General features: G+C 35.8%; 1 protein-coding gene across 1 annotated transcript in view; it reads left to right on the top strand.

Annotated features, from left to right (window-relative positions):
* The first annotated feature begins 12,871 nt into the window (after positions 1–12,871).
* LOC132186320 (B-block binding subunit of TFIIIC) overlaps positions 12,872–15,352 on the top strand; it is a 30,386-nt gene continuing 27,905 nt past the window's right edge. Inside the window, exons 1-5 of the mRNA XM_059600229.2 lie at positions 12,872–13,443; positions 13,957–14,356; positions 14,443–14,517; positions 14,623–14,685; positions 14,955–15,167. Coding sequence (XP_059456212.2) covers positions 13,070–13,443; positions 13,957–14,356; positions 14,443–14,517; positions 14,623–14,685; positions 14,955–15,167 — 1,125 coding nt within the window. The 5' untranslated portion in view covers positions 12,872–13,069. The remainder of the gene's footprint in view (positions 13,444–13,956; positions 14,357–14,442; positions 14,518–14,622; positions 14,686–14,954; positions 15,168–15,352) is intronic.

The raw sequence follows: 15,352 nt of genomic DNA on the forward strand, positions 1-15,352 counted from the left end.
CCCCTGGAGCTCAAATTCTCACGACGCCGTTTCACCTAAGTGGAACGACATTGTTCTGCATCGATTCCAAAAGGCGCCTTTTGGCACTTCTGGAAACGACACCCTTTTGCATCACCCTCAGAAGGCGCCTCAACGCACAACAAACGATGCCATTTCACATACTGCTGAACCCTTTCCTCCGCATATGCAAAGTGACGCCTTTTCACCCCTAAACAGCGTCGGTCCTAAAACTCTAGAAGGCACAAGGAAGAAGCTGCACGACGTCATTTTGGCCACTCAACCAGATTATGATCCGACCTGAACAACAACCCGAACTGGCCCAAAGTGGAAGCACACGGCCTGTAAATCTATTCTTAAAGCCCAACCCCAAGCCCAAAAGCTCAAGGCCCAAGCCTTCATTTCATTTGACCCAGTTGCTGACCCGGATCCGGGGCCCATCAAGACTATCCAACTGGATTGTGCAACCAATCCATGTGATGACCTGGAACCTTTACCCGACCCAGCCGACAACCCGCGTTCTTTTGAGCAGCCATTAGGATGTGCCACGTGGCGAGTAAAGCCGCGGTTTGACCCGACCCATTCCGGGAACGTATATTCGGTTTGTCCGAACGGCCAATTTCACCTGTTTCATCCACTTCCCCACAATCGCCCGGTTTACCCGAATCGTCCGGTCCATCTGAACTGCCTGAATCAAGGTCCTTTCACTCTTTTTGATCATTCTGGCTCATTTCAACCCCGATTCAGATGATTCCAAAACCAGTGGAAAGCTCATTGGAAGGGGAAGAAGGTAAAAGGTTTCTACAACAAAAAAATTCACAACAAAAATCAGAAAAAAAAAAAAAACATTGGGAAAGAGGAGAATCTTCACATCAAAACAATCAAGACGAGCATCGCCAATTTATTCACCCAACGGATCCTTGGTCTTTGGATTCAAATCGATATACTCTTCCTGGAAAAGGTGAACAGATCACTCAACCAGATCCAGATTGAGCATATTATCAGGATTATTGGAATAATTACAAAGACGATCTCATTTATCCTTCAGATGATTGATTTCTCAGCTATCCTATTTTATTATTTGGTGTGTATTATTATTTAGAACCACATATTTATTTGTTGTTGTAAGTGTGATACAGATACATAAGTAATAGTTTGTAATAATTAATTTTTTATTATTATTACATTTATATTATCCTATTCATATTCTAAAATGGCTATAAAAAGCGGTATAGATGCCTCTAAGGTTGAAAACCTTAATGGCATCAATTTTAAAATGTGGAAAAGGAAAATTTCTTATCTACTAAAGCATGAGAAAATATTATACACTCTTAATTCTGTAAAACCACAATTAGATGGTGAAAATAATACAGAGATTGTCAAAAAACAAGAAAAATGGCATGAAGACGATCTTATGGCAAGAGCTACCCTTCTACACAACATGAAGGATAATACCATTCCTCTTTTTAAAGAACATGAAAGTATGGACCTAGATTTGACACACATACAATTGTTATTAAACAAATATAACAATGCACACATGGAAGCAAATGATTATGTTAATCAAATGGAACTTGTTGCAAAAGAATTATCAAATGCAGGTCACCTAGTGTCAGACAAAATACAAGTCACAACCATACTTAATAGTCTTCCTCTATCATAGGAATATGTGGTAACATCTTTGACACATAGTGGTAAGGATATTTCCATGATATCTCTTCTAGTATTACTTGTGTTAGAAGAAGAAAGAATGAAAAGAAGACAACAAGAAGGGTCAACTACAAATCTATTGATGGCACGTTCAACTGCACAAAACTCACATGCACCCACATTCCATGGAAAACTGAAGAAATTCCAAAGAAGATGGAAGAACAAGCCAAAAGAAAACTTCAAAAACAAAAGAGCATGCTACAGATGTGGAAAGACGGGACATTTCAAAGCTAAATGTCCGAAGAACAATGGCGGCAAGAAACAGAAAGAAATTGCTATGACAATCACTGAAGTATTGATGGCAGAACTGACCTCTAATTCCTGATGGATAGATTCGGCAGCTACTAGACACATCACTAAAAGCTGCGAATTTTTTGTCGATTACAAGGAAAAACCAGTCGGTGAACACAAAGTCTACATGGGCAACAACGCTTATAGTGATGTCTTAGGAGAAGGAAAATGTAAGATTTCTGTTAATGGGTCTGTTATTGTCTTATATAATGTCTTGTATGTGCCAAGTATCCGTAGAAATCTAATATCTGTACCCATATTAGATGTAGTATTAAGTTCAAATCTAGAAAAGTCTACATAAATAAAGGGAATATTTCTGTAAAGTGTACTAGAGTAGACAATATGTATTTTGTAAAAGTTGATAATAAAAAATATATTTTTGATTATTTGAATGTGTCAATTGATAGTTCTTTCTTATGGCATTTAAGATTAAATCACATAAATAAGGATAAATTAATCCGTATGAGCAAGAGTGGATCATTACCAAAAATTCTTTCCAAGAATTTTAATACATGTGAATCATGTATTAAAGAGAAAATGACTAACAAGTCATTTTTAAAGCATTGGAAATCTTCAGAATTATTGGAAATAATTCATTCGGATATATGTGGACCTTTAAGAACTAAAACACATAAAGGAATGGAATATTTTATCACTTTTACAGATGACTATTCACGATATGGACATATCTACCTAATCAGACATAAGTCTGTGGCTATTGAAAAATTCAAAGAATACAAATTAGAGGTAGAAAACCAACTCGGTAGGTCCATAAAAAGCTTGAATAATGATAGGGGGTGAGTACAAAGCCATGGATTCTTTCTGCAAAGACCATGGAATAAGAAATTATTTACAATGCCTTATAAGTATCAACAAAATGGAATTGCAGAAAGAAGAAATCGAACTTTAATGGAAATGACACGATCTATGATGGCATATACTGATTTGCCTATACATTTTTGGGGAGAGACATTATCAACAGCAGCATATATTCTTAACATAATCAAAACAAAATAAATACCACTCACACCCTATGAATATTGGACAGGCCTCAAACCACATTTTGAACATTTCAAAGTATGGCGATGTAAAGCACATGTTTTAATTCCAAAACCTTTAAGAGATAAATTGAGAAGCAAAACATGGGAATGCAAGTTTATTGGTTATGTGAAAAATGGTAGTGGTTATAGATTTTATCATTCTGAAAAGGATTGATAGAGAGTCGTGATGTTGTTTTCCTGGAACATACCAATCAAATAAATCCTACAGATCAGATCAAATTTTTTCAAGAAAATAAAGAGCCTACAACTACAACAAATACTCAATTACAAGATCAAATTGAGATAGAATCTCAGATTAGTGGGAGAATTAAAAGAAAATCTGATGATCTATCCCAAAAATCTGATAATTTTTCTATCACGAAGACAAATCATCAAAACAGTGGGAGTAAAAGACAAAGGCAACCATCTATTATACTCAAAGATCATTTTGTTCTAAGTATAGATGACATAAATCTACAAGATGATCCAATGAATTTTAAAGAGGCTATAAATAGCAGTGATGCTAATGAATGGATCGAAGCTATGAATGATGAGATCAATTCAATAAAAAACAATGATGTATGGGAATTCACAGATTTACCAACACAAAGGAAAGCAATCGGATGTAAGTGGGTGCTCAGAAAGAAATTCAAAGCAGATGGAAGCCCTGGCAAATACAAAGCTAGGTTGGTAGCTAAAGGGTTTACTCAGCAACCTGAAATAGACTTTGTAGACACCTATTCACCTGTAGCAAAATTTGCTTCAGTAAGAATAATCATGTCTATCGTTACAAGAATGGATTTAGAATTACATCAGCTGGATGTAAAGACAACATTTCTAAATGGAGAATTAAAAGAAGATATATATATATATATATATATATATATATATATATATATATATATATATATATATATATATATATATATATATGATCTAGCCAGAGGGATTCGAGCTAGAAGGACATGAAGAAAAAATCTATAAATTAAAAAGATCATTATATGGACTAAAACAATCTTCGAGACAATGGTATTTAAAGTTCCACCAAGCTATACTTGAAAATGGTTTCGAGGTAAGTCCATTAGATCATTGTGTTTACATATATAAAAACAATGATAAGTTTATTATATTGTCATTATATGTAGATGATATATTGTTGATCAAAAATTGTCCAGATATGATAAATAATACTAAAATATTCTTAGCATCCAAATTTAAAATTAAAGATATGGGCGCTGCTAACTATGTTTTAGGAATAAGAATCTCTAGAAATAGAAGTTCAAAATTATTATACTTGGATCAGGCAAAATATCTAGAAAAGATACTTAAAAAGTTTAACATGACTAATTGTAAACCTTTAAGTACACCCATTTCAAAGAATCAACATTTAAGCAAAACAATATGTCTTCAAAATGAGACGGAGATCAAAGAAATTAAATCAGTTCCATATGCTCAAGCTGTGGGTAGTCTCATGTATGTCATGACAAGTACAAGATCTGATATTTGTCATGTAGTATGATTGGTTAGTAGATATCAGTCCAATCCAGGGAAGGAACATTGGCAAGCTGTAAAGCGAATATTTAGATATTTTCAAGGTACCAAAAATATCAAGTTATGTTTTGGTTTAAGTGATTTAAAATTGCAGGATATACCGATGCAGATTTTCCAGGTGATGCAAATGATAGAAAATCCACAAGTGGATATGTGTTTCTATTTGGTGGAACATCTATTTCTTGGTCAAGCAAAAAATAGAATTGTGTTGCAAAATCCACTATGGAGGCTGAGTATATATCATGCAGCACAGCGGTAAGTAATGCAATCTGGATTGGACGTTTCATTGAAAGTTTAAATTTAGGTATACCTAACAGACCAGTCAATGTATTTTGTGACAATAAGTCTGCTATCTCTTTAATAAAAAGTGGAGCACAAAGTTCCAAAGGCAAACACATTGATATAAGTTATCATTATATTGAAGATATAGTGGAAAAAGACGAAATAAAGGTTGAATTTATTTCATCAATAGAGATGGTAGTAGATCCTACGACCAGGGGATTGCCTTTAGATAAATTCAAAGGGCATGTAGTGTTAAGTGCCAAAATATTCATATTTTAGCCCAAAAACTTATATGTGGTAATTCCTTAAGTGATGTTAATTTATGCTATTTTAGTTCTTTTATGTGTTTTTCATGCTTTTGTAGGCTTTTGGAAGAGAATGAAGTAAATCTGGAAGATTTGGGCTCAAAGAGAGGATTTGGGAAAAGTTGGAGTTCTTGACAGTGCGATCGATCACAAGGAACCTGCGATCGAGTGCACTACCAGAGAAGATAAGCAGCGAGTGCAGCTAGGTGCGATCATACGCACAACAGAAAAGTCTCGATCGCAGACGTGTGATCGAGCGCACATGGGTTACGATCAATCGTACCCGTGCGTTGGTGACACATCAGAGGCGGCCAGACTCCCTTTCCTTCCATATTAGGGTTTTCCAAGTCCCACTTGTAATAAGACTAAAACCCTACGAATTTTCTAGGTTTACTAGTGTGTCAAGGACTTCTAAAAGCCTATAAATAGACCTCTTAACTTTTAAGAATAGTGGTGGAGAAAAGAGGCACAAGTTCTGGAAAGGAACTTATGCCTAATCAAGAGAAGTTTGGGTTTTTCTTCTCTTCCACCTTTTATTTTTTATTATGTAGTTTATATTTTAATTAGGGCTCAGTTGAAGCCCTAGTCATGTGTTTTTAGGATTGCAATATTGGTGCCTTTGCTACAATTATATTTTGGTATATTTAACTTGATTAATTCATGTTATCTTGTATTCCTCATATGTATTTGCCTGATTAACATATACATGTGGTATGAACTAGTTAATTAAATCAATTTGGATGATCGAGTCCTGGGTTTAATAAGAGTAATAAAAGAAATCCATGCCAGGATCTTAGGTTAATCAACATGGGGAACCGGGAGTATACACTCATGCCCTAGGCTTCGTGTGTTTGTCGATTTCCACAGATTTATGATTTCTTAAAGAACAACTTAGTAGATACACATGTTACATCCTTTAAGAAAGAGAAGAATTAGAGTAGACACCCATGCCTAATTTGTTGTTTAGGGAAATCAATAACTTAAGGAGTAGACACCCATGCCCTTAGGTTGGCAAACGTTAAATATACTGGTATAATTGGCGCATTGGCATATTGTTATCTTAATTAGTCTGATTAGTGGTGGATATCAAAACCCTAATCCGTTTTAGTTTTAGTTTATCTTTTATTTTATTTCTTTATTTTAACTCAATCGTGACAATTGAGTTTTATCTATTAATTAAATAGGAAATTACTTCTAAATATAATTTACCATTCGTCGTGAGAATGATCTCGTATTTGCTGCACTATACTATCGTTTGATCTTGTGCACTTGCGAGTAAACTGTACTAAATATTATCTATTAATTTAGGTAGTATTTGGCACAACATATAGCAACAATGGGGTTAAGATATATCTAGATAGGTGCTACATGGGTTTATGAATGAAACAGAAGGACCCGGGGACGCCTGGAAGAATGATTCAATGCTTTTCTACCTAATAAGAAATAATTGGTCAGTTATAGACAGATAACAACTAAGAGGTATAGATATTATATTTGACATAAATGCAAAGTCTATTATAAGGCATTATGTTAAATTAAGTCATATCTATACCCTGGAAAAGACACTAATAAGTTGAATCAAGGAAAAAATTTAAACAATAGTGATGTTTTTAGAAAATACTTGATCAAAAGTTTAGTGCAGGTCAACACATGGTTTTGTGTATGGCTGAAGTCGTCAATTATGGAATGGGTATGGACTATACTCCCAACCATGGAAAATTGATGTCATTCATTTAAAAGATAACGAAATGAAGTCATCTCTAATATGCTGTTGGTTTAACAGTATATGGTAAAAGATGCGGTTAGATGAAAATGACAAAATGTGCGCACATGGAATCATGTAGTAATCTAACGCCGATCTATAGTTTTACAGATGAGAGTAGGTATGGGATAAAATATTACTGTCACTACTAGAGTTCATCACCAAATGTTACAGTGTGATCAAGTGGGAGATATAGATATAGGGGTGATCACACCATAATTAGTATAGTCATCCCCACACCTAATCATCTCTATAGAAGGTGTTAACTTCCATAGAGGTATAAGATAACAAATACAACTCTTGATGAAGAGTTGTATTAGACTACTATAAATAGAGAAAGACAATACGTGATTATTCATTCCAATCATTATATACGTTATCTGTATTTCTCTATTTTCTTCTGTTTAGTTCTCTATAGGATTTCTACTCTCACGGGACAAAATCCTTCTATGTAAGATCCACATTACATTTTCCATCAGTCCATATATAGTAACCGCCACTCAAACATGGCTATGCCGCACATAAACATTAAACATATTTTGACCATAGGGTCAAGCTCATATACTAAGCCAATGGTCGGTATAACGCACATACCATTGTACCATATCATACAATATAATATATATATATATAAAAGTAACAGGCTCAGAACATATTATTGGAAATGTATGCTTAGTTCGCTGACATATCGCATGCTTTTATTTAAAGGTAAAATATCTTATAAATCCCTAAGTTAACGCGTTAAAATAGAAAACTCTTAGAACTTTTTTTTTCTCAAATTTTTACTCATTGGGTCAGTTGAAAAGACAAATTAACCCCTACTGTGACATTTTTTCCAAATGTTTAACGCCTATTAGTCCCAACTAAACGCACTGTTTTGCCACATCAGTATATTAATTTAATTTAAAAATTAAATTAAAAAAAAAAAATTAGTATGCTAACATGGCAAAACGGTGCGTTTAGTTGGGACTGATGGACGTTAAACATTTGGCGGAAAATGTAACAGTATGGGTTAATTTGCCTTTTCGATTGACCTAGATAGTAAAAATTTGAGAAAAAAAAAAAGTTCAGGTAGTTTTCTGTTTTGGCGCGTTGACTTAGGGATTTATAAGATATATACCATTTATTTAAAGCACTTGTAGGTATTTACTTACTTTATCTGTTCATCCTCAGAATATGATATCTTTGACTCCTACTACACTGCGAAACATAGTTTAACATTATATATGATACTTCGAGAACCTATTTGATGCATATAACCCTAAACAACAATTAAAACCCTGATTACTCATTTATGGGCACTGCCAAACATTCGGCCTCAATATCAAATGTTCGGTAGGTACCAAAATGCATTCAAAGCTTTAAAACTCATACCTATCATATATCATACCTAGACCAATGTGTCTAGTAAATCAATAAAAAAATAATAAAAAATAAAAAAAACATGTTAAACCATATCAACGTGACAAATCTTGAAAACAAGAATAAGCTCATCATTTTTGAAAAATTGTGGTCTTTTTAAGAGGAATAATTTATAAATGCATTTTGTCATATTCAATACTTATAAAAATCATGGTAAATCATAAAGACAAAGTATAAGCAACATGCAAAACGAGTATGCTTCAAGGTTTTACCTTAATGAAGATATATTAACACCCAAACACATATTTCTCTATAAAATCTCATTCTCTCTCTATGTTTGATACGGGTGAAATGCGTGGGAGTGAATGGAGTCTGAAGGGTCGTGAGGGGTGGCTTCATATAGGAGTGTGTGGGTGGATAAGGTAGAAAGAGGTGGCTAATAGGTTAAATTTTCTTTTTAGGTTCATCTAGCGTTCGGTATACTATTATCGAATGTTTGATGCATTGTTGTACTAACGGTTCTAGGGTTTCTATCGACCGTTCAATGGTTCATAGTCGAACCTTTGATTAGAAATAAAATAATAAAAAATTTGATGTTTGGTTTTTTGCAAAAATAATTTTTAAGCCATTTAAAAAAGTGGGTATTTTATAAAAAAGTGACTAATGTGGATAAATACATTTCTTTTTGCTATTATAAATATTCGGGGCATCACATGAGTAGGGGGACTCAACCCTTGAAATTGGTCCTAAGAACCATTGGCCCACACAAACCATAGGCACCGCCGCACCGCCACTTAATTCCCTTAGGGTGACACGCTCGCGCTAGTCACGCTAAAGGAATAGGGCCCTCGACTCCCATGTGCCAACAACCAAAAATGATCAAGAACACCCCCAAAGCCTCTAGGCCCGAAATAGGTCGCCCTACCCCAACCAAGCCTAGCACGAAATACATGCCTCATAGGGAAATGGCACACAAGGTAAACCCAGTGCCTATGTCATGCACGGTTAGAGATCTGACGAGCTCTAGAAAAGGAAAGGATCCATTGAATCTAAAAAGGAAAGCTAATAACCTCACAAAGCAAAGAACCAACCAAAAAGGCAAGGAAAGTCAGAGGGACGATTGACAACACTAGCCCAAACCAAGAACAAACTTTAGCCTATTTAAAGGAAAGTAAGAGGGACGATTGCATTCATCTCTCTCAACTTATACATCTTTTGTCTTATTATCTTACATCCATCATTTCATTAACTTAAGCAATAGAGGTTGTGTTGTTGCCCACTTGCCCCTAATAGCGCGCTACTCTAACCTTGGGTTGTGTTGCAAAGTTCTTAGGCCGTGAGGTGGACGTGCATAGTCATTGTATTAATAATAGCCATGTCATATGTGAGTAAAGGTTAAAGGTGAAGATAAAATGTACATAAACTATTTCCATAAGCTATATGCAAAAATCATTACTTCAATTTAAAACACTTAAATTCTGTCTATAATCTTTGCATCAATATAAATAATCTTAAGTTGAAAAAATAGTTTTTTTTTTTTTTTTTTTAAAGAAAAAGAAACATACAAATAATTTAGTAAATTAGAGTTAATATTATTTAGTAGATTGTTATACAATTGCCATACAACTTGATAATATGAAAGTGAACATAAGCAATTGAATCAACACTTGTAAAAAAAAAAAAAAGGGTAATTTTAATTGCCACGTCATCACAGTGGTATGATAGTTGGATAGTAGTCTATTGACTAACATGATTCTTAATTTATTGGGCAATGCTACATACTACACCTAAGGCTGGCAATACGGGTTGGCATATTGCGTTTGAGTCGACTCGCTTAACCCACCAACCCGTTAAGGATCAACTTTGGCACGACGCGTTTAGTTAAACAGGTAAGACCCCTTAACCTTGATATAATCACTTTAAATAAACATGTGATACAACAAGACTAATTTGATAAATGGGTCTTGTTGGGTTGACCTGAGACGACCTCACTAGCAACAACTCTATCTTTCCAACACCCACCACCACCTCACTACTTGCAAAGGCCACAACTCCTACATATCCTCCCTTGTCCTCGCTAGAGAATTCCTCAATATCATCTTTTCCTACAAAGAAATCCATAGAATACATGCTCTTGTGCCTATCTTGATTCTCTGAGAAATATTTTGCAATTGCTATACTAGCAAGCTATAGTATTCCTTATAAAGCAAGAGTATACACGTTAACGTATAGGCCATTCAAATGGACCCCAAAGTTTGGCACAATGCAGAGGACTTCATTCCGGAGAGATACGAGAATATTCACTCAATAGATTCTATGTAGGGCCAGTAAAACGGTTTGACAAATCAGGTTCGGGTCAATCTGCTTGACCCTACCAACCTGATGAGGGTAAACCTGAAAACGACATATTTAGTTAAATGGGATAGACCCTTAAACACGAACCCGTCTCACGAGGACCCAACTCGCTTGACACATTTAGACCAAAACGCGACATGTTTTAGCCGTTTGACTTAATCCAACACGATCTATATGACTTGTTTCGACCTGAACACGACCAATTTTTTTAAAAATACATAATTTCATAAAATAGGAGTGGGTTAACCCGCAAGTTTACCCTGTTTATGACCTTTTTGTTAAATGAGTTAAGCAAGTCAACCCGTTTATGACTCAATCCCATTTATACCAAACCCTAACTCTATAATTTCACGTTAAATTTGCGGGTCGTGTCAAAATTTGCCAGCCCTGATTCTATAGACCAAGACTTCCATTTTTTTTTTCTCCATTCAATAATGAGAGAAGGGTTTGCGCTGGCGTGTCATTTGCTAGGTTTAGGTTTAGGCTTTTCACTTACCTTTTTTTTTTTAAAAAAAAAAATTGTAAAATAAAAAAAAAAAAAATCAAATTTGAGTATACGGGTCAAATAGGTCACCAATGGGTTAAGCAAATAATAAATAAATCAAATCAAATTTGAGTATACGGGTCAAATAGGTCACCAATGGGTTAAGCAGCTTGACCTGTTTATTAGGTCAACCTGGTTGTGACTTGAACACTATTATACCAAATTTCAACCATCTAATTTTGTATTGGGTTCGTATAACAAGTTGACGGTCCTAACTACACCCTCATTTTACTGGGCTGATATGACACCCTTAAATGAACCTATTTTTTTTTTTTAAAAAATAAAAATAAAATAAAAACTGATGAGTACTGCCACATTATCTTAGTTACATGAGAGTGTAGTACTATTCAGCATTTATCCTCTTAAATAAATAAAGAACAAAGTTTGCCTTCAAATTGGGTTGGAGAAATTTCCTTCAACCTATAAAGGTGACATTTGTCCCTTGAACATGTGAGATGCACATTTTTTTTAATAGTAGGGACAAAGTTGAAATAAATTTTATTAAAAACTCATGTGCATCTCACATGTTATTAAAAAAAGAAAAATGCTTGGTGTTCTTCTAGTGTTCTCCCAACTATGATGTGGCTTTTAAAATTATCGTTGAATCATTATTGACTTTTAATCTATTGGTAATTTTAAAAGCCACATCACAGTTGGGAGAACATTAGAAGAATACTAAGTATTTCCCTTAAAAAAAATAGATACATGTCACTTTTATAGATTAAGTTGAAGAAAATTTCTCCAACCCAGTTTGGAGGAAAATTTTGTCCATAAATAAGTTGAGAATAACTTATATAGGAAGGTTGCACAAAACCTCCCTTTTGTGCCCACCAATGAGGAGTTGCCACCTTAGCATGGAGCATAATAACAAAATAAAACCAAACCACCTGATTATACCAGGTTTAATCAATTTTATTTTTTTAAAAAAATTAAAAATGCTTTGTAATAACCAAGTGGTGGCCGCCAGCCATCCCTAGGCCATAGGAATGGATGGGTGGCCACCCCAAGGCCTAGATGGGGTGGGCACGCCGCCACCCCAGCCATTGGGGGTGGCCGCGCGGGCCACCCCATCCAGGTCATGGGGTGGTCGCGTGGCCACTCCTATGGCCTTGGGGTGGCTCATTGGCCACCCATATTGGATCTGGGGTGGCTGGCTGCCACCTCCATGGCCTGGGGGTGGCCACGTGGCCACCCTTACCGTATCTGGGTTGGCTTGCCGACCAACCCAAGTGGGGGAGGGGTGGCCAACCAGCCTTTCAATTTTTTTTTTTTTTTTTTTTTAAATTAAAATTTTATTTTATATAAAGTGTAATTTGGTGTGGTTGTGTGTTTATTTTAAGTATAAGTTTAATAATAATGCTGATGTGTCAACTTCTCGGTAGGGGCGGCCAGCCAGCCACCCTTTCAATTTTTTTTTTTTAAAATTTAATTTTTATTTCATATAGAGTGTAATTTGGTTGGGTTGTGTGTTTATTTAAGTATAAGTTTAATAATAATGCTGATGTGTCAACTTCTCATTGGTAGCACAAAAGATGACTTTTGTGCAAGAGGTCCAGGTCCTCTCAAATAAATTAATTGGAATTACAACCATAACCCCCTTGACTCCATAAACCGCAACAACTTTGCCAATGACCCAATTATCCATAAACCGTCCCAACCGAAAGACAAGCGGCCCAAACACCCTCCTATTCTTTTCCTCACTCAGTCTTCCCTTTGCTCAGCCTCAATGACACTCCTCTTGTCCCGGCCTTACCGCCCCCACAAGTAACCTCAATTCTCAACATATCTCTCCCCCATTAGGCATTAACATACACATACACACACTGAACATCCATTATCGAATAAAGTCAGTCTTCTACTATGCTTTTCCATGGACACAATCATCAACTCAGCACTCGAAGAAATCTGTTCACAGGGGCAGAACGGCGTCGCTCTCCCGACCCTCTGGACCCGGCTCCAACCAGCCCTCTCGACCTCGAACCTGGACCTCTCCCCGGGCGTCAAGAAGGCCATCTGGGGCGGACTTTTAAGCGTCCCGACCCTCCAATTCCAAGCCCAAAATGTCTCACACAGTGCCTCTGACCCTTCAATTCAGTCTTTCGAAGATGCCCAGAAGCTGAACTTGAAGATTGTTGCCAAAGAGCATTTGAGGGACAACTTTGTTGGGCTTTACAACGTTCAGTCCGCCAATGCCAACATGTCTTCCCCACAAAGACGCGCACTGGAACGCCTCGCCATCGCTAGGTAAGGTCTACTCAGCTACATCTTATTTTGTTTGTGTTTAAAGATGGTGATTTTGTTGAACATATGCTTGTATATGAAGTGGGTATTTGAATGGAGCTCAATTTAGATTATGTGTATGTTTATAATGAGATGGGAAACTTTTTTCTGTGTTAATACACTTGTGCGAAAGTCAGTTTTTGTGGAATGGTGTGGTTCTGGTGACAAGTTTGTGTGTAATTTTCCAGAAAAAATCTACTTTTCAATTATCTCAATCCTCTTTTCATGATATATTAGGATTGGTTGAAGTAGAACCGGGACTCTCTCTCTCTCTCTCTCTCTCTCTCTCAATGTGTATCCGTGTGCCTGTTTGCCAATTTATTTAAATGGAAAACTTTGAATGATTGCAATTCACTTTGAGAATCGTGGTTCTATACTTCTCTTTGACTTTTATTTTTGTTTTATTAAAATGAGAGAACAATGTTGAGTTGGTTAAGTAGGTCTATGAACGATCATTAACAGATTGGGTACTTGCAGAACAAATGGGATTACACAAAGTCAACTGGGCAAGGAATTTGGCATTGAAGGGAAGAACTTGTTTTATGTAGTGAGGAACCTTGAATGTCAAGGGTTGATTGTGAGGCAATCTGCAGTTGTAAGGACGAAAGAAGCTGGCAATGAAGGGGAGCCAAAAAACAGTCAGAGTGTGACTACCAATTTAATGTACTTGTATCGCTATGCAAAAGCATTGGGCTCCCAACAAAAAATTGAGATTACCAAGGAAGAATGGACTATAGAAAATGTAGGGAAAGCCGATGAAAGTGGCACACATAGAGATGGTTTTTCCGGAAAATGTGTAAAAGAGGATGTGTATGTAAAGGATTATCTACCGGCAATGAAAGCTGTCTGTGATAAACTTGAAGAAGCCAATGACAAGGTCAATCTTGTTCAAATTTGATGGGCCTCTCCTATTACTTTATACCACTTATGCTGATTTTGTTTCATGCCATTCTTTTATTGAAGGTTCTTGTTGTCTCAGATATAAAAAAGGATCTTGGTTATTGTGGAGCTCCTTCAGGGCATAAAGACTGGAGAAAAGTAAATCTTAACTAAACTGTTTATCTGTTTTTTGGATTAGCTATTTTTATTTTTTGTTACCTTTGATTTTTTCACCATTTTGTTCCCTGCACAATGTGCTACCAGATTTGTGACAGGTTGAAAGATGCCCACATTGTTGAGCAGTTTGATGCCAAAGTGAATGGGAAGGTAGGCTTATAAATTTTCTTTACAAGTCTTCTTGAGTGCACACTCCAAGATTGTATTCCCTAGAATTTACATTAGTCTGTTTGTCTCCCATTTAAATCTATTTGTGATACTAGTTTATGCATCTATTTCTGAAAACAGTTGCTTTTTCTTTGTTCTCTATTTTGATTACGGTCAGTATTGTTTTTGTGTACAAAGTGTGCGGATTCTAAAAGACGAGTTTGGACTGTTTACATTCTTTGGAATGACTATGGTCAATTTGCTTTTGTTAGATTGAGTCTTGCCTGCGTTTGCTCAAAAGTTTTTCGCCAAAGAACTTTGAACCAAAAACTCTTGGATGTGGAGATGATAATTTTGAGGAAGAACAGCAAGTGAACTTTGGAAAGAAATCTCAAATCACTGATCAACTTGTAGAGCTTCCCATTGAGCATCAGATATATGATATGATTGATGCAGCTGGATCAGAGGGATTGACTGTGATGGAGGTGTGTGCAATAATTTATTTTCTTCACTTAATTCATATTGGTGTTGCTTCTAAAGTCTATTTACTTTCTTTTGGTAATATTTCCTCATTAGTTTGTTGACATTCCCATATATGTCTAAATCCAGCTCTCTCCCCGAGTTATATTGGTGTCATGCTTTGATTTAATCATGAGTATCTCAAACTTAA

Source organism: Corylus avellana, chromosome 6 (genome assembly GCF_965113065.1).
Source record: "Corylus avellana chromosome 6, dhCorAvel1.hap1.2, whole genome shotgun sequence".
In the NCBI taxonomy this organism is placed as follows: domain Eukaryota; kingdom Viridiplantae; phylum Streptophyta; class Magnoliopsida; order Fagales; family Betulaceae; genus Corylus; species Corylus avellana.